The 19,459-nt window shown below is 41.7% G+C and overlaps 1 protein-coding gene across 1 annotated transcript in view; it reads left to right on the top strand.

Annotated features, from left to right (window-relative positions):
• ARFGEF3 (ARFGEF family member 3) overlaps positions 1-19,459 on the top strand; it is a 232,027-nt gene that overhangs the window by 4,498 nt on the left and 208,070 nt on the right. Inside the window, exon 2 of the mRNA XM_007946301.2 lies at positions 7,562-7,613. Within this exon, the coding sequence (XP_007944492.1) occupies positions 7,562-7,613 (52 nt within the window). The remainder of the gene's footprint in view (positions 1-7,561; positions 7,614-19,459) is intronic.

Genomic DNA, 19,459 nt, shown 5'->3' with positions numbered 1-19,459 from the left:
AAACCCACCAGCTGCTCTGTGGCAGAAAGGATGAGGAAGTTAGCGTTCGTAAAGATTTACATCCTTGGAAACCCTACAGAGCAGTTCTACTCTGTCCTATAGGGTTGCTATGAGTCAGAATTGACACAATGGCAGTAAGTTTGTTTTTTTATAATATAATATCCATGGTATGGTCTAGCTGTGGTGCAGTTTGATTCGGGAATAATGGTCAAAGGATCTTGCTCTTCTCTCTCTGGGTTGTCCCTTCCTCATACTCTACATAGGTCTTCGCAGCTTTGGGCTCATGAATCACCGTACTTATCCCATCTCAGGAGAGAGAGATCATCAGCATTTAGCCCACCACAGGATACAGGGATCATCACAACATTATACCATGTCTAGAGAGAGGGGCTCTTCAGTCACTTCTGCCCAATCCTGGGTTTCACTTCTTGTCTCTTTGTCTTTATGATTATGTGCCCATTTTAACACCAGCCCTGTAAACAAGGGATGGAATGAGCTAACTGGCTTAGGTGTACACCAGGAGCCTGACACCAGGAGCCCCCAGTGATACTACAATTGTTGTTCTTGTTGTTATGTGCTGTTGAGTCGGCCCTGACTCATAGCGACCCCTCCTTGGGTTTCCGAGGCCATATCACTACAGAAGTAGATTGCCCAACCTTCCTTCCGAGGAGTGCCTGGTGGATTTGAACTGCCAGCCTTCTGGTTAGCAGTCAAGTGCCTTAGGCACTATGCTACCAGAGCTCCAATACTAGAATTAGGGAAGAATAGTTTTCTCAAAGCAAATTTAGGATGTTGCTTCAGCAGGTAGAGGAAGTTAGCACTGGTTAATCAAAATAATGAAGGTCAGCAGTGTAGATGTGAGCTCTTTGAGCTGCTTTCTGGCTTCTGCACCTGGAGTATGATAGGCAGATAGTGAGTAAATAAATCAACATTGATTTTTAAATGGTTCTCATCTTTTTCTGTTTATAAAGATTATGGTCATTGCAGAGTATTGAAAAATAGAATAGCATAAAGGAAAAAAAAATCACTCATAATATTACCACCCAGAAAAAATACTGTTGACATTTTGGATTATTTCTCTTCTATAAAAGGTCATACTTTAAATTGTATATTATCTTTCCTTTTTAACTTTAGCATTTTCTTATACTATGTCACTAACAACTCTTTGAAAGTTGATTTTTTTTTTTTAGTGTCCATGTATACATGAATAAAGTAGAGTTAATAGGGGACAAGTTATGGTAACTTCTTAACCACAAGCAAATACCTTGAGGGAGTGAGTTGCTGGGCCTGAGGGCTCAGGAACATAGTTGTGGGGGTCGTCAAGCTCAGTTCGCATAAATTGGTACACAAAAACACATCCTACTTTGGCGAGTACTGTCTGGGGTCTTAAAAGCTTGTGAGTGTGCATCTAAGATACAACTATTGGTCTCTCTTTATTCAGAGGAAAGAAGAGTGAAGAAAATCAAAGATGCATGGAAACAATTAGTCCAAAGGACTAGTAGACCATAGAAACCTCAGCCTGTATGACTCTGAGACCAGAAGAACTAGAGAGTGCCCAGCTACCACTGTCAACCACTCCGAAAGAGATAAAAATCAGAGATCCTGGATATAGTAGGAGAAAAATGTGGAACAAAAGTCAAAATCATAAAAGACCAGGCCAACTGGTCTGAGAGACTGGTGAAAAATCCAAGACTATGGCCCTTAGTCACCTAGCCTAGAATACCTAGCCCTCAATCTAGGAGACTTTTCTCACACCCATTTTATAGGTCTGCTCAGTAACACTTTACCTTGACTTGGCCTCTATGAAGTGTGAAATCACCTTGCAGAAAGCATTTTGGTTTTTGTTCTTTGGTTTCTAACCAAACCAACATCTTAAGCTAATGAGTGGGGGCTGACCAGACCTAGGGCCCAATGTTGACAAACCTCAGGAGGCTTGATGGCAATCTGTCATTGGCCACATAGTGAGGCCAGTAAGAGACCTGAGGTTCATGGGAGAGGGTATCACTTCCCTCTTTAGGACATGGAAGCTTCTTGTTAGGATTGTTCCCACACCTCATCCTGTGGGTCTATGCTTGTATCCTTTTTGGTTATAATAAATCTGTAGCTGTAACTGTAACTCTCTGTGAATTCTGTGAGTTGTTCCAGTGAATTATCAAACCCACAGGTGCAGTTGAAGCTGGTGTCTGCCTGTTTGGCAATATGAAAGAGGGTGTCCTGATTTGTGAGCTTTGACTTAGCTCCAGGTGGCTAGGGTTAGAGAGAGAGCATGAATGGCTGGCAATGAAGTTGAAAAAGTGAGAAGGTGAGGACGGAATCCATCTCCATACTTTGGGCATTGGATTTATGCTAACCCTTACTTTACAATTAGGAAGGAAGGTGAGATTTACCCACTTTGTCCCTTGCTTGATGCAGCCTCCATGACTACACCTAGCTGTTTCTTCCCTGGCTCCTTTTTAGCTCCAGCTCCTCTCCCAGCCTTAAATGTTTGAATTCCTCAAGGGCAGCACTGTGTCCTTTTCTCCACTACCAGCCCCATTGGAGTTGAACACATCCATACCTACCACTTCAGTTAAGTTTATGAGATAAGTGATGCCCACATTTTTATCACTAGTCTACACCTATGCTCTAATAGCCAAATCCTAGTGCAGCTATCTATTCAATATCTCTGCTTGATTAACTGAGAGGCACTGAAGACAGGCAAAGCCAAAAGTGACCTTGTGATGTTCCCCCACCCGTACCTCCCAAATCTGGTTCACTTCTGGTGTGTGTATATGATCAGCTGATACCATTGCCTATCTAGTTGCATAAGCCTGAAACCTAGAGTCATCATTGATACATTTCTATAATTCATCACCATATCTTATTTGGGAGCTCTGGTGGCATAGTGCCTAAGGCATTTGACTGATAATCAGAAGGCTAGGGGTTTAAACCCACCAGCCACTCCTCAGAAGGAAGGTTGGGCAATCTACTTCCTAGGGATACTGCCCAGAAACCCAAGGAAGGGTTGCTATGAGTTGGATCCAACTTCACGGCAGGGAGTTTAGTTTTATACCTTGTCTGGCATGCAAGTTCTCATTTTCACCCCCTAAATATATCTCAAACCCATCTACTTCTCTCAACCTCTCTTGCCAGTTCTCCAGTCTAAGCTACGTTCCTTTCTTATGTGAACTTCTGTAAAAGCCTCCTAACTGGTCCTCCTTCATCTACTCTGGATTTTTTCAAATTATTTCTAAGTTGTACCAGTTTAGAAGCCCAAGTGTGATCATGACATTGCCATGTGAAGACATTGGATGGCATCCCATTAGGATGAAGATCACAGTCCTCAATGTGTTCTGCCAAGCCCTGCACGGGTTGGCTGTCCTCATCCTGCCCTATGCTCATCCTCACTCTCTGAACTCCAGCCACACTGAACTTCTTTCTATAACTTAAATGTGCTGTCTTCCCTCCCATTTCATAACTCATCAAATATTAAGTGAACGTCTCCTGTGCGCCAAGCATTGTTCTAGGTGCTCTGTATACCATAGTGAGCAAAATAGGCAAAAAGATCCTTTCCTGCCTTCATGGAGTTACAAACTCCTGGAAAAATGACCATTTAGGTAAGTGATAAGAGCTAAGGGGTCGTGAAGCAGTGAGGGGAATAAGATGCTCCTGGAGGGAAGTGAGGATTATGATTTTAAAATTGGATGTTCAGACAACACCTTACTAGAAGGGTGGCATTTGAGTAATGAACTGAAGGAGGTGAGGGACCAAGCCATGTAGATATCTTGCTGCAAAGCATTCTGGGCACAAGGAGCAAGTACAAAGGCTCTGAGATGGGATGTGCCAGGTAAGTTTAGGAAAGAGCAAAGAGTCCACATGGTTGGAGTCAACTGAACAAAGGAAGAGAAGAAGGAGATGAGAGGCCAGACCATGAAGGCCCTTGTTTGGCCTATCTAAGGATTTTGCCTTTTATTTTAAGTGACATGGGAAGTATTAGAGAGTTTCAAGTGGAGAAAAGAATGCTCAGACTTGGGTCTTGATAGGATCTCTGAGCTACTATGTTGAGAAGAGATTACAAGCAGGCAACAGGGGAAGAAGCAGGAAGCCCAGAAAGGAGGCTATTGCATATCATCCACAAGAAAAGATGGTGGCATGAACTAGAGTGGCAGCTGTGGAATGGGGAAAGTGGTTGGGGTTCTTGATGTAATTTGAATTTATTGATCTCTCTACTTGTATTGCCCCTTAATATCTAGTAATTCTTCAGATCTCATCACACTCTGCAGGAAGTTGTGACTCCAAAGCCCACAGTAATACCTTCTGTTATTAGTACTCTGCCTAATTCCCTATACTTTCTCTTCATGGTGTTTATCACAGTTTGAAAATAGCTTGTACATACCGTGAGTTCAGGTACCATGTCTGTCCTCATCATTATGTCCATAGTGCCTGGCCCAATGTTTAGCCAGTGAATCAAGGAAAGGAGACAGGAACTGATACTAACATCTAAGGACTGCATCAGGCTCCTTAAAATTGTCATTTCACTAGCTCCTTATAAGAACCCCATGAGGTGGGTGTTGTCCTTTTTTTTTTTTTTTTTTGGAGATGAAGGAACTGAAGCTTAGAGAGCATAAGAGACTTGCCTCAAATTGCAACAGGGTCACATGTTGTTCTGGAGCCAGAAATTGAACCCTATTCTCTCTACTTTCTCCGTAGTTCTTACATCCTACTTTGGTGGTAGTGACTGGGGTCTTAAAAGCTTGCAAGTGCCATCTAAGATACAACTATTGGTCTCTCCTTATTCGGAGGAAAGAAGAGTGAAGAAAATCAAAGATGCTTGGAAACAGTTAGTCTAAAGGACTAGTAGACCATGGGAGCCTCAGGCTCTACGACCATGAGAACAGAAGAACTAGCCGTCTAGTTGTAGCCATCTTGCTAGGCTAAAGATGAGTGACTGACTACTGGAAAGCTGCAGCCTTTCCCTGCTTGCCCTTTGGCTACTTTTCTCCTTGAGTTCTGTCCTTTTCTACACATCCTGGGGGCTATCCTTTGCTGGTCAGTCTTACAGTGCATGGGGGCTCACTGTGGCTGCTTTTGGCTGATTTTTCTCTTTGCTCTTTCTGAGACACTGTAGAGTGGCACTGCTACGTCACTGAGTTGGATATAAGCCCTCTGCCTGGTGAGGAAAACCATGATGATTTGCTTTTTCAGTGTCAGAGCATCCTTTTGGGTCGGAGTATCAATTTGTCCTGAGCAGTGGTCCTCACCCAGTGAACTGGGTATGAACTAACCTATGTGCTTTTTGAGCTTGCAAAAATGGCATGGTGGTGGCATCTGACCTCTAACTTCATAAGGGGGTGAGAGAATTAGGATGAACATCAACAGCTCAAGGCTGGTTCCTGTGAGGTGGACATGCAGCTACCCTCCAAAAGTTTTATCAGTTCTGACACCAACTATCCCTCCCATGGCACTCTCTACTTCTCTCCCAGGTTCAGTAATTGCACGCAAAGGCTAGACAGATCTTACAAACAATACTTATGACTATGAGTTGTGGTTTTTTTGTTTTGTTTTGTTTTGTTTTTTAAGGGCGGTAACAGGTTGCAATTCAGAATCAGAAACAACTCAGGACACAGTTCTTCAGTCAGGACAGCTGCTTCTCAGCCATGCCACAAGCATGGTTCTCTTTAGCCTTGGCCTCTGCCTTGCTCAGGCTAGTGTTACAAAGTTCTTTTAGCTTTGCTGATAGGTGACCAGAAAGGCACCTTGATCTGCCAGCAAGCCTCCTGTCCGAAGGCACTCAGCTTTCTCACTCTGTGGGCCAGGAAGCCCGCTGCTCTGTCTCATGCTGCTCTCTTGGTTTTGTTGGTTCTGCTGTCACCACCTCTCTGCTGTGTCAGCACAGAGATCTTGAGTCCAGAGGACATGCTCCATTCCTGGTTCTTCTCTCCTGATAGTAATGAGATTCCCCCTTTCTGCCTCTTGGATGGCTCGTTTTAAGCCTAGTGAGATGGCAAAACTAATCAATCCCCATATTAGGGTTCCGTACACTTTATTGCATAGTCCCTGGTAGCATAGTGCCTGAAGCACTTGACTGCCAACCAGAAGGCTGGTGGTTCAAACCCACCAGCCACTCCTCGGAAGGAAGATAGGGCAATCTACTTCCATAGTGATGCTGCCTCGGAAACCAAAGGAGGGGTCACTATGAATCGGGTCCAACTCAATGGCACGTAACAACAACAACAACTCCCACAAGAGTGCCATGCACCTTATTCACATTATTAGCAAGGTATCCATTTCCCTTGATGGGCCACAACCACCTCATATTTGCATAGTCCCACCCAGTCATCTGGTGGGAGTCACAAAGACCATGGCTAGAAGAGCCATATTAAATAATTCACTGTGCCACAGTGCTATTCCTGGCATTTGTGTTTCAGGACTCCATTGTCTTCTCAACCTGTCTCATCTTAAGGATATCTTAGTAGTCCTTCCTCCTCCCTTGGCCTGTGGCCACCATCCCACTGACCAGGCTGACTGTCTTTCTGTTTTGACGATCAGTTGTCTTTCTTATACTCATTGCTTTGGTCTGTTGGTAGCAACAGGCCCAGATGTGATCATCCCTCTGTGGCCTCTTACTCCTGAACAGCAGAGATACATTTGTTCTCCAGTGATCCATCTGGGCTCTGGCAAGTTGGGAAGAGATATTTCTCCTTCCCCAAGAAGAATAATTCAAATTGATGGGACTTGTTAATTCCAAGTGGAGAAGAGAAGAAACAATAAATCCAAATTTGAACTGAGAAACTGGAGACAAGTTGGAGGTATTCAAACAGAGTAGTTTTTGAGTAGAGACTAGTTTGCTTTTCATGATCTGTACAGTTGCAGGCAGGGTGAACAATCTATAAACAATGGTAAAGTATTGAGCATCCAGGTTGGATTAATGAGATTTTAGGGTGAGCTGCTATAGTACAATTTTTTTTTTTAAGTAAGTTTTTATTTAAAGATACTGAAACGGTAATTTAAAAGAAACAGTATTTCTTTCTGTATTTTTATTTTAATATATAGTATTTTAAGGAACCCTGGTAGCACAGTGGTTAAAGTACTTGGCTGCTAACCAGAAATCAGTGGTTCCAACCCACCAGCTATTCCATGGGAGAAAGATGTGACAGTCTGCTTCCACTAAGATTTATAGCTTTGAAACACTATGGGGCATTTCCACTCTGTTCTGTAGCGTCTCTGTGAGTGGGACTCAGCTTGATGGCAGTGGTAGTTTGGGTAAATAGTATTGTAGCCAGATTTAACCAGAGTAAATTAACATTCTGGTTGAGGTTAGGAACTTAACTATTCATTATTTGTCTCTATAGGGAAATGTTCTAATTTTTACATTTCCCCTTCTGATAGTGAGGCAGGATCTGGGGAAGTCACTAGGGCTAGCAAGAAAGGATTTTTTAATTACAGATGACTTGCATGCAGATAACTGAGAGTTGACAAATTTATAATTATTCAAGTTTCTTGGGGGCAAAGAAATAAACAGTGGCACTCATATACAACGTAGAATCTCAGTCTTGATTTATTTTTAACTCTTCTTTTTCAGAAACACTGGGTGGTTTGGATACTGTTGTCAAAATTCCTCCCCACTTGCTGAGGTAAGGAGATTGAATTGTATAATATAGTGGAGGTAAAAATCGCCCACAGTGCTCTGCTGAAGGCTCAGATAATCATGTTCATTTATAGCATTTTACTTGCTGATTGATTTTTTTTGTTTTCCATCCATGAGCTGTGGTACTTCTTGAGGTCAGCGTGATGTGAACCTGATTGCACTGATTTTCCACTCTGGAGTGAGTGCAATGGTCCAAAAAAATGAGCTATGGAAGTCAATGGTGGAAGGAAAAAAATACAGGTATACCTTGGAGATATTGTGGGTTTGGTTCCAGAGCACCACAATAAAGCAGATATCACAATAAAGCAATTCACGTGAATTTTATGGTTTCCTAGTGCATATAAGATTTATGTTTATATTATACTGTGGTCTATTAAATGTGTAATAACATTGTGAAAAAGTTTGAAGTATTGTGAGAATTACCAAAATGTGACACAGACATGAAGTGAGCACATGCTGTTGGGAAAATGGCACCTATAGACTTGCTCAGACCTGCAATTTGTAAAAAAATAAAATAAAATAAAATGCATTCTCTGTGAAGTGTACTAAAATGAGGTCTACCTGGAGTCAACAAGAGGCTGCCAAAACCTAGCTGAGGGAGTGGACGACCATATGGACCTACCCCTGCAAATTAGACAATGGTGCCCCCTCTGGAGGGATGTAACCCTACACCATGTGAGGTGGGTTAGGTTCTCACTTGCCCCTGGTTGGGTGCCATCTTCTGGGCACAAACTCTGTAGCCACATGCAGCTGCCTTGAGACAGTGAACCTTTTTCCCCACCTTTCACCTTTCTACCACTTTTGTTTCCTGTCATAGTGAGAGATATACATGCTCTTTGTGAAAACTTTGGAAAGAACAAAGGAAACAAGAAAGAAAGTTATCTACAATTAAAGAAAGCCAATTTCCTGGTTCCATGTGTACTCTTTCCTAAAACTAATTTGCTTCAAAACTGATTTTGCCATCTTTTTTCCATCTTGTCGTTTATAATCATCCTTCTCCCGCTTGACAAAAGAAAAACACAGCTCTTAACCATCCCAAATTTTACTGTGGTATGTTATCCTGGAGTACAAAAATCAGTTCACACCAACAAAGGACTATGGAAAATATCAGCGCCTGTGTTGATGAAGTAAATGCTTATAATAACTGGGCCACAAATCTTTTTGCAAGTCATGTTGTTTTCCTTTCAGTAAAATTGGGGGATCTAGTCTAATTATCAAAGGATAAACAATAAAAAAAATATTTTTTGGTGATAGGTCTCCTTCATTTCCTTCTTATTTGTATGAGTAGGATTTCTTAGTGCTTTAATTTATAAATCTGAAAAAAGATGGAATTGATGATAAGCTTAGTATAGTAATTATTAATACTCATCCATAGATATATGCATTAACTGGAGAAAAATAAGACCTATCCACTTCTCTAGAAGTACATTTATAACCAAACTATACTATGTTAATTATATTAACATTCTGATACACAATTATTGATGCTGTTTAGATCAGTCTTGTACCTTAGTAGTAATAGCTCAAACCGGAAGAACATTGAAGTCTCATGGTCACAGGAAATTAATAGAAAAAAAGCAATTTACTTTATACACATTTTGTTACAGATAAGCTATAATAGGAAGATTAATAAAAACCATTCAAACATTAAATCACTGAGAGAAAGTTCTGTGGGAAAAGTGGAATGGAAATATGAGTTCAAGGGGAAAAGAGAACAATGCTGCATTTCTTACTGGTAAAGGACAGTTTGTTTATATATATAGAAAGTTTTTTTTTTTTTTTTTTTTTTTTTGACAGTGGTTTAATTGTTGTAACATTGTGATCTTTCTAAACACAAATTAATAAATAATTAGGCCATTGAGTCCATTCCAACTCATAGTGACCCAATAGGACAGAGTTGTTGTTGTTGTTGTTATGTGCCATCGAGTCAGCCCTGACTCATAGCGACCCCTCCTTGGGTTTCCGAGGCAGTATCACCACGGAAGTAGGATTGCCCAACCTTCCTTCCGAGGAGTGGCTGGTGGGTTTGAACCGCCAGCCTTCTGGTGAGCAGTCAAGTGCCTTAGCCACTATGCTACCAGAGCTCCCATAGGACAGAGTAGAACTGCCAAATCGGGTTTCCAAAGCTGGAAGCTTTACAGAAGCAGATTGCCATATTTTCCTTACTCCCTCCCACCCTACCCGAGTGGCTGGTAAGTTCAAACTGCTGACCTTTAGGTTGGCAGCCCATCACTTAACCACTGTACCACCAGGGCTCCAATAATAGTCTGATGATATACTGTTTGACTTGTTATGAAGAAAGTGATACTCTTTCACTTTATTATTAGGGAAGTGGTATCAGGAGATACAGGTAATGAGTTTGTTTGTTCTCTTTGTTGGAATTAGTCATCCTTTAACCAATTGATTCAAATTTCAGTCATTCTTTTATTGTGCTGAAACATGCATAACAAAACAGTTGCTGTTTCAACCACTTTTACAAGTACAGTTCCGTGACACTATCCACATTTCCCAGGTTGTACAACCATCACCATTATCCATTTCCAAACCTTTTCTTCATCCTTAACAGAAACTCATTATCCCTCAGGTCTTACTTTTGCCTCTCCCACTCCCACCTGCCCCTGGCAACCACTGATAAACTTTGGTCTCTATGCATTTGCCTTTTCTAGTCATTTTTAGACCCAGAGCACACTTATTGTGTCCATTATGTTTAACATGGCGTCTTTCTATAGTTTGAGCATCTGTTCAGAAAAGAATTTTGTTTTTGTTGTTGTTATGTGCCATTGAGTCGGACCTGATTCATAGCGACCCCTCCTTGCGTTGCCGAGGCAGTATCACTGTGGAAGTAGATTGGCCACCCTTCCTTCGGAGGAGTGGCTGGTGGGTTTGAACCGCCAGCCTTCTGGTTAGCAGTCAAATGCCTTAGGCACTATGCTACCAGAGCTCCCAGAAAAGAATCTAGCCACTCTAAATCATGTGAGAGAATCCAGAGAGGTCATTTATTTTTAAATTACATTTACATTTAGTATGTGAGAAAGAAGTCAAGTTCATAAACTATCACATTCTGAGAAGTTTATATTCAGATTCAGTTTCCATTGTTATGTAATCAGTAGAAGGGATGATTTGCAGAATCTTTACTGTTTGTTTTGGAAGGGGCTACAGGGAATAATTCAAACTCTCAAATACTTCTATTGTGCTATTTCCTTATTTTTTTTCTTGTGCCATTTGGTTATTGATTGATTACTTTTCATCTTAAATATATTAATATTCTGATAAACAACCACTGCCCACCTTCCCAGCCAAGCTGTGCTCTGCCTCTTCAGAATTCTACACGTTGGGTTTTTTTTTTTTGCCTATGGATTTTGGTTCCTGTTGTGTTTTACTTAGAACCTTGGTGGCGTAGACAATTAGGGAAATGAGCTCTTTCCCATATCCAAGGCCATATTTAGTAAGCCAGTCCCCACCACCCTTATACCGAGGACACCCCCTCCCATTTATACTAGGGTTTTACTCAAGGCCACACCTTTCTTACCATCTGGAGTCATCTCATCAGTTGAAAGATAGCACAGGTCTTGTCAGTCATGGGTCCTCTACCTTCCTCATGCCAAAGGTTAGAGCAAAACTTGGGTCTGGAAGTATTTGGTTAGCAACCCTTTGGTTCCCTTTCACGTGGGACAGTACAATGTTAGGGGAACATTTTCTGAGCTGTTCTCTTCTTCACAATCGTCTGCTGTGCATCATATAACTTACAGCCTTTCTCACTTCCTCACCCTACTTATCCTTTAAGACTGACCTTAAGTCTCTTGCCATCCTTCCTCACCTTCCCAGGTAGAAGTGATCCTTCTCTCTTCTGTGCCCTCACCATACTGAAGCTTCTTAGCCAGGTTATCATTTGTTTAAGGGTCCAGTTCTTAGAGTCTATTCTCAAGCAGCTCATCTGTGTGAATTTTTCATCTTTGCACTCCCTAGCTCAGTGTCTACAGATATTTCTAAGATGGAACATTGTCTTCAAACTTTTCATCATGTGTCCCAGGGAACCTGTGCTCTCATTTCCTAGATTCCTGAAAATTCACTATTTGGAGGGATCCACGCCAGAATGGAATCTCCACTTTGGCAATAGAACTACTAATAGCTCACTGACTAAAAGGGCAGGTTCCAAAGAACAGATCTAGGGTGCACTACCCAACCCATCAACCTCACCTAATGTAGAATTAAAACCCTCACCTTCTACTCAACCAAGGCCCTGACTAGCATAATGTGTATTGGGTTTAGGGCTGGTAGTTACGGGGACCCTGATCAATGTTCTATATCAAAGGACACTGATATGCAAGGTTTTCAACTCATTAGATTCCCATGAGGAGTCCTTGGCCCACCTGGAAGAGACATGTTCCTTGCTTTATCCCCACCTTCACCATGAATTTAACTTGGGAGTATTTCTGTTGTAAAGAGCTGAAGAGTCTACACCATCTTCGTGCCCAGTCCCTTCCTGTGAGCCCAAACTGCTTACAAGAGGAGTGTTCTAAAACCCACACTCTGCCATCAAGTTGATTCCAACTCATGGTGATCCTATTAGACCCAGTAGAACTGCCCCATAGGGTTTCCAGTGGAGCAGCTGGTGGGTTTGAACCAGTGACCTTTTGGTTAGCAGCTAAAGGCTTTAACCACTGCACTACCAGGAGTAGTCTAGAGGAGATGAAACCGTCACGGGGATCCTCGAGCTGCTCTGCTGAAAGGCAGCCTTTGGGAGTGAAACTCTTGTTGGCATTCCTCTGTGCTCCTTGGGAACACTTCCAGCAATTTCTCTAGTCCTGGAGCAGTTGCCATTTTGCTTACCTTCTTTGGGATTCCTCAGAGCCAACATCGTTTTTATACATTTCCCCTGTCCATTGCACTGCCCCCAAAGGCCCTAACCGCCCTTTTCACCATTTGTCCTGGCGCGTATCCTCCATCCACCTGTGTCTCCATTCTGGCTCAGCTTCTGCCTCAGTCCACTGCTTCATTTCACCTGCTTGGCCCAGGTCCTTCTCTCAGCCCAGGTACTGACATAGCGGGAGGCCCTGTTCCTCCTTGCCTCGATCTGGAGACCTGCTACTCTTTCACGTGAGCTGGGAGCACATTCAACTGCATTTATGCTTGATGAGAACCGTCCATAATAGCATCTCATTCTTTATGTGATTTTATTTTAATTGCTTTTATGCTGCATTTGTCTATTTTAGTGCTTTAGTAATTCTGTGCTTTGGACCCTGGGGCAACTGCTGCACATGTATGAGTCTTCTTGTGTTTTTAGGTTGAAGAAATAAACATCAGCATCAACAGGGAAGAATGATTTAAAATGAAGACAACAAATACCATTATACTTGTTTTCCCACAGGCAGTTTCATTCTCATCAGTGTTTTTCTGTCTTTCTAACGCCATGGGTAGTGTTGGGCTCTCTGCTACCTGCCACTGTCAAAAGGAAATGAGAATGCTACTGTAAATTCCTGGCTCATGCCTTCATCCTGTGCCAGATGAATGGTGGATATTATAAATGCAGGATAGGTGCTGCTTGTGAGGTGTGGGCAGTGTTCCAGGTGGATTATAAACTCTGTGGTTCTCCTGCATTCAACTTATCTCAGGGTCTCATCTCTTGCTGGCTTCTTCCTTTCCTGTCTACTACAGCTGGTTCTGTTTACAGAAACACACACATAAATGAGTTTGGGCTCCATTGATCTTTTGCTGGTTCTACATAGTTTAAAAAAAAAAAAAAAAAGAGGTTTAAGACATGCTGGTTAGTCTGAACTTGGCTCATTTTCAGTTTTAGATCTACTCAAGGAGACTTGTCAGCCTTGCTGAGGTCACTGGGAACCATTTTAAGTTAACAAGACCTGATTTGTTCCAACTTCTTGAGATCAGTCTCGTCCTAAACATACAGAGGAATGATATATTGTCTAGATCAGCCCCAAAAGCCTATCTGTAAGGAGGAAGTAGCATATGGAGTGGCCTTTAGCAGTGGGGATGCTGAAATCCCTGTTAGAAATAAAGGTGCCTTGAAGATCTAATTTCCCTTTTTTATTTTCCTCCTGCTATGGAAGACAGTATTCTTGACACCTTTTACATAGTATACGTGACAATATTACAGTATTCCTAGCTTGAAAACAGCCGCTGCTTCGTATCATCTGCCAGCCTGTAAGCCAACCCTAATGGTCTTTGTGTTCTATTCCCTTTGATAAGGGAGGCCTACAATTAGCTCTCAATTATAAAGCGACTCCTTGTTAATAGCCCCGGACCTAAAACTGATTTTTAAGTGAAGTAGTCAACTGAAGAAGTACATAACCCAGCCCAGCTAGGATAGAGGGGGTGTTGGGCTTGAGTGATCCTCTGGAATGTGAACAAGGCATTACTGTTTAAAAAATTAGTTGTAAGGTAAATGCAATGACCACTTATCTTCCCTTTACAGCAAGAAGTTGACGTCTGTATTTTATAATGCTGGGCCCTGAAGGGAGGTTTTAGAAGGAAACAACCCATTGTCAAAAATGAGAGCAATCCATCATGAATTTTGTTTCTTAGCCCTTTGGCATGGAATGAAGGTAGCATTTTGCTGTGTGGGTTATTCTATGTATGCATTTCATAGTTTATTTTGATGGATTATAAAAGTGGATTTCAACAGATGGGTAGAGACTTGAGCTCATCAATTCCATGATGTGTGTCTCTTTTTTGTCCTCGAGGATTTTTTTTTTTCCCCCTAAGGAAGGCATGGTGCAAAGACTATAACTGCTAATCACATTTGCTTTCCTGGGAAATTTTTGTTCATTAAATATTTTATACTTTATTATCTCCTTCTTATTTTATTGCATATTTTTGTTCAGTTGAACTTTTTATAAGTCAGTAGGATTATGTAACTACATATGTAGCTACATAATGCCCTAGTGTATCTTTTTCAAGTTAAGGTCAATACAGTCGATACAGCAGGATCTCATTTTGCCAATTCATAGTTTAAAAAAAAAAGAAAAAAATGAGTTGCCAATGAGTCAGTTTTTACTCCTGGCAACGTGTGTTTTAGAGTAGAACTGCACTCTATTTTTAATGGCTCTGATCTCTCAAAAGTAGATCTCCAGTTCTTTTGAGAGGCCACTGGGTGGACTAAAATAGCCAATCTTTTTATAAGTGGACCAGAGGTTAACTGTGCCACCCAGGGAGTCCTACCATATACTTTGTTAATCTGATGTTATGGAATGTGCTTGATGTCTTTATGATTCACATTTTCCCAGCTAAATTTGAGACATATGAGAACAAACCCTTAGTGTGTGCCAGAGTCTCCTGGTGCTGTATGTGCTAGTAAAGTATTCAGCTGCTGATGAAAAGGTCGGCAGTTCGAACTCATCAACTGCTCTGCAGGAGGAAGATGGAGCCATTTGCTTCTGTCAAGATTTATAGCCTCGGAAGCACTATGGGGCAGTTCTACTCTGCCCTGTAGGGTTACTATGAGTCAAAATTGATTCAGTGGCAGTGGGTTTGGTGGGTTTTGGGTATACATGCTAGTCTCAATCTTGTCACCAATTTAGTGAAGTAGGGGAAACCCTGAGGAGCTCTGGTAGCATAGTGGCTAAAGCACTTGACTGCTAACCAGAAGGCTGGTGGTTCAAACCCACCAGCCACTCCTTGGAAGGAAGGTTGGGCAATCCTACTTCCATAGTGATACTGCCTCGGAAACCCAAGGAGGGGTCGGAGTCGGGGCAACAACAACAGGGGAAACCCTGAGGCTTCAAAAGGTTATATAATTAGCGAAGCTCCTTTAGCCTTCCCAGGGCAGGGTCCAGAGCTGTTGGATTCCAAAGTTAACGTTCTTAACCATTGTATGTTATTGCCTTTCCCATTGTCTGATTTAGCACAGGAATTTATTTTTTTATTTTAGTTTGTTTTAAAAATGTAAAAATGTGAAATATATAAATTGTGCAAAATTGAGATATATAAAATTAAATTTCATCATTAAATTATTTGATAAAACACCATTATTGACAATAGTTTTAGGAAAACCTGTTACATTCCATCATTGCTCATTCTCCAGTGTAGTCTACAAACATTGAATATATATATGAACACTGTCTTTATTAGCTAGTGCTGCTACAACAGAAATACCACAAGTAGATGGTCTCTCTCCCTCTGTCTGTCTGTCTGTCTGTCTCTGTTGGTTCTGAGGAGGTCCTGTCTCTTCTGAGCTTCTGTTCCTGGGTGATATTCATGTGGCTTGGCATCTCTCTTCCCTCATCTCTGCTTTCTAGCTTGCTTATTTTTATATCTTAAAAGAGATTGAGTCAAGACACACTCTACACTAATCCCGTCTCATTAACATAACAAAGGCAATCCATTCCCAAATGGAATTATAACCGAGAGCATAGGTGCTAGTATTTACAACACTTATTTTTTGGGGACATGATTTAATCCATAGTAATCACCTTAAATTGAAACAACTTTAAATGTAATTTCCAAGCAGCCAGAGCTTTTAATAGGGGTGTATCCTATATTCAGACCAAGGGGAGAGCCATGAATTATTAGAGCTACTGAAATTAGTGTGTATACATGGCTTTGCCAGGAAATGATCTAAATGATTCTCTGTGAGGCAGAAGGAGATTCTAATATAAAAGAGTCTGGAGTGGACGTGAATGCCCACTGGGAAAGCCTGAGTAATTATGTAATTAAACAACTAACCCTCACCTTTCTGAGCTTCTGCTCAGTTGCCTGAGGAAGAGGGCTAGGTAGTGACGAAGGGAGGAGTTTCCTTAGGAAGAAGTAAGGTGAGCAAGAAATCCTTGGGTGGTACAAACGGTTCAGCGCTCCACTATGAGCCCAAATGTTGGTGTATGAACCTACTCAGAGCTGCCGTGGAAGACAGGCCTGGCGATCTGCTTCTGAAAGATCACAGCCCGCAAACCCTAATGAGAGTTCTGCTCTGCACACGTGGTTCACCACGAGTCATGATCGACTCAGCTCAGTGGCAACTCCTGACAACAAGGTGACCAAACCTGAAGAATTATAGAGAGAAGATTTGAGGTAGGGTTCATTTTTAAAAAATATATATCATATTTTTAGTGCAAGTTTATACAGAAACTTTTGTTCCTGTTTGACAATTTCTATACATCTTATTCAGTGACACTGGTTACATTTTTCATAATGTATTCTCATTACTTCCTTTCTTGTTCTGTTTCCATCTAGTCTAGCTTCCTTGTCTCCCTTACCTTCTCATCATTGCTTTCGGTTAGATATTGACTATTTGGTCTCATATGGATGATTATTTAAAGGAACACAGTACTCATAGGTGATATTGTTTATTTTATGAGCCCATTTATTATTTGGCTGAATGGTAACCACTGAGAGTACCTTCAGTTCTAAATTTAAAGGGTATCTCAGGGCAGTACTCTTGGGGGATCTTCTAGTCTTGACCAGTCCCGTAAGTCTGGCCTTTTATAAAAATTTGAGGTATGTTCTACATTTCTATACCATTCTATCCAGGATCATCTGTGTGTCCCTGGTCAGAATGGTTAGGGGTCTCTGGGCACCATCTAGTTCTTCTGATCTCAGGATAGATGAGGCCATGGTTTATGTGGGCTGTTAGTCCTGTAGAGTAGTTTCTTCTTTGAGTCTTTGGTTTCCTTCTTTCTGTTTTGCTTCAAATGAGTTCAGACCAAGCGTTGTACCTTAGATGGCTGCTTGCAAGCCTTTAAGACCCAGATGCTACTCACCAAACTAGGACATAAAATAATATCTGTATGAACTAGTTTATAACAATTGACTGAGTTGAGAGGTAGGGCTCATTTTTAGGTACAAACTAATGGATTACATCTAGACTAGACTAGATCATGAGTGGGAGTAGATTTATGCTCTTTTTCAATTTAATGAAGTCCAAAGAGAAGACTTTGTCCCCCTGAAATTGTAACTTCCCTGACACTTGCTTTATTTTCTAAACCTCATTTTGTTCTGTTTTTCTGTAGTTATCTGTTGGGGTAAAAATCCTTCAAAAACAATAGGGGTTTTGTGTGCTTGTTTCAGAGACTGTGGTAGAGAAGTCAGGAAGCCGTGCCCAGCTGTGCATGGGCTGTAGGGGGAGAGGGGACATGATGAACAATGGCCAGAAAGGCAGAGAGAGGGAGGGCTGCATGTGGGGGTCTCCCAATATTGGGCTGGTGGGAGAGCTGGTATATCTACCCAGGATTTTAACTTCGGCTCTGAAACAAAGCTGGAGGTGAAAGACAAGGCCAATAACAAGTATTTGCAGAAAATGGGAAGGAAAGCTTTCAGGTTTCAGAGATAGTAAAAACATAGATGGAAAGTCAACAGGATATTTGTTTTAAAGAAAAAAAAAAAATTGTTAGCTTAAGTTGTGTGCACTCAGCATCCGGTACAGTGGATGCCTTTGTAAATATTGTTTGAGATGATTGCCTTGCAGCTCTCAATTTTGAGGTTGACGTCTTTATTGGAGAGGTCTGGAGAATGTGATTGGTGGAGAATGACAGTGGTGCAAGGTCTGTCTGAGCTGTGGAGGAAGAGGCCCCAGGTGGTGGGGGGCTGGATACTAGGCTTTGAGTTAGAGTACAAGGCACATTCTGATGTCAGGCACTGTGCTACATGCTGGGAACACAAGAAGGAACAAGACACAAGCTCCTCAGAGACCCCGCTACCTGCTGTTGTTGGGTACCATCTAGTGAACTTCTGACTCATCGTGACCCCACGTGACAGAGTAGAACTGCTGCAAAGGATTTTCTTGACTGTCATCTTTACAGGCGTAGAGCCACTGGGTATGACCAAACCACCACATTTTGGTTAAGTGGCCCAGCACTTAACCATTGATTGGGTCATCAGGGTGTCACCTCCTGAGGTAAACAGGTAATTGAAACGCAGTCCATGTCCTGGTTCTCTCATATACATCCTTTGTGGCTTTGAATTAGACATTGTGCCTCTCAGTTTCTATAAATGGACACGAAAACTGAAAGGTATTGAGGTGCCTCGGTTTCCCCAGCCTGTTCATTCTCTGAATAGTGGTCTGGAGAGGAGCAGTCCCCACTGTCTCCCCCTCCCCTCAGTTGCAGGCTTCAGGGGCAAGCTAATCTCAGCATAGGCCGGTGGTCGGTCCTAGCCGGAATCCTCTGTTTCACCTGCTGCCTCCTTTATGTCTCCTCTGTATTCTAGTAGGAGAGCGGCTTCCACCCCAGGGCTACCCTCCGTGTTATTGGCTTATGTTAAAGCAACAGTTGTGACATCTTTTGCTCTCAAGACCTCTTTCCACTTTTAAAAACTCTTGACAACCCCAAAGAGCTTTTTTTGAATGTGGATTATATAACCATTTACCATGCTCAAAATTTAAAAGATACTGATTAAAAGTAACAATAACAAATCTACCACTATTAATATAAACAACATAATTTTATGAAAAAATCACTAGTTTCCAAAATAAACACTTTAGGCGAAAAGTAACATTGTTTTATATTTTTATGCAAATCTTTTTAATATCTGGCTTAATAGAAAACAGCTGGATTCTCAAATCTGCTTCTGTAGTCAGTCGGTTGCTATGATTGAAGCATATAAAAAAATTGGCTTCATACAAGTAGGTAGTTTACAATGAGAGGGGAATTTTAATAGGCTTTTCAGATATTGTAGCTATTCTTCTTAGATAAACTCCACTCTATACTTGTGAAAAGGAGCCCTGCTGGTGTAGTGGGTAAGGCATTTGGCTGCTAACTAGGTCAGTGGTTGCTTGAACAATTTCTCTTAGAAAGATCAGCACGAGGCCAGTCCCCATGAGGCAGAGGTCAAAGATGTCCCAAATGTCCAAACTACCACGCCACTCCATCATTTCAGACATTA

This window comes from Orycteropus afer, unplaced genomic scaffold (genome assembly GCF_000298275.1).
Source record: "Orycteropus afer afer isolate SDZICR_OR568_19922 unplaced genomic scaffold, OryAfe1.0 scaffold00155, whole genome shotgun sequence".
Lineage (NCBI taxonomy): Eukaryota > Metazoa > Chordata > Mammalia > Tubulidentata > Orycteropodidae > Orycteropus > Orycteropus afer.
Note: the sequence above shows the minus strand (reverse complement) of the source record. Positions and strands in the feature narration are given on the sequence as shown.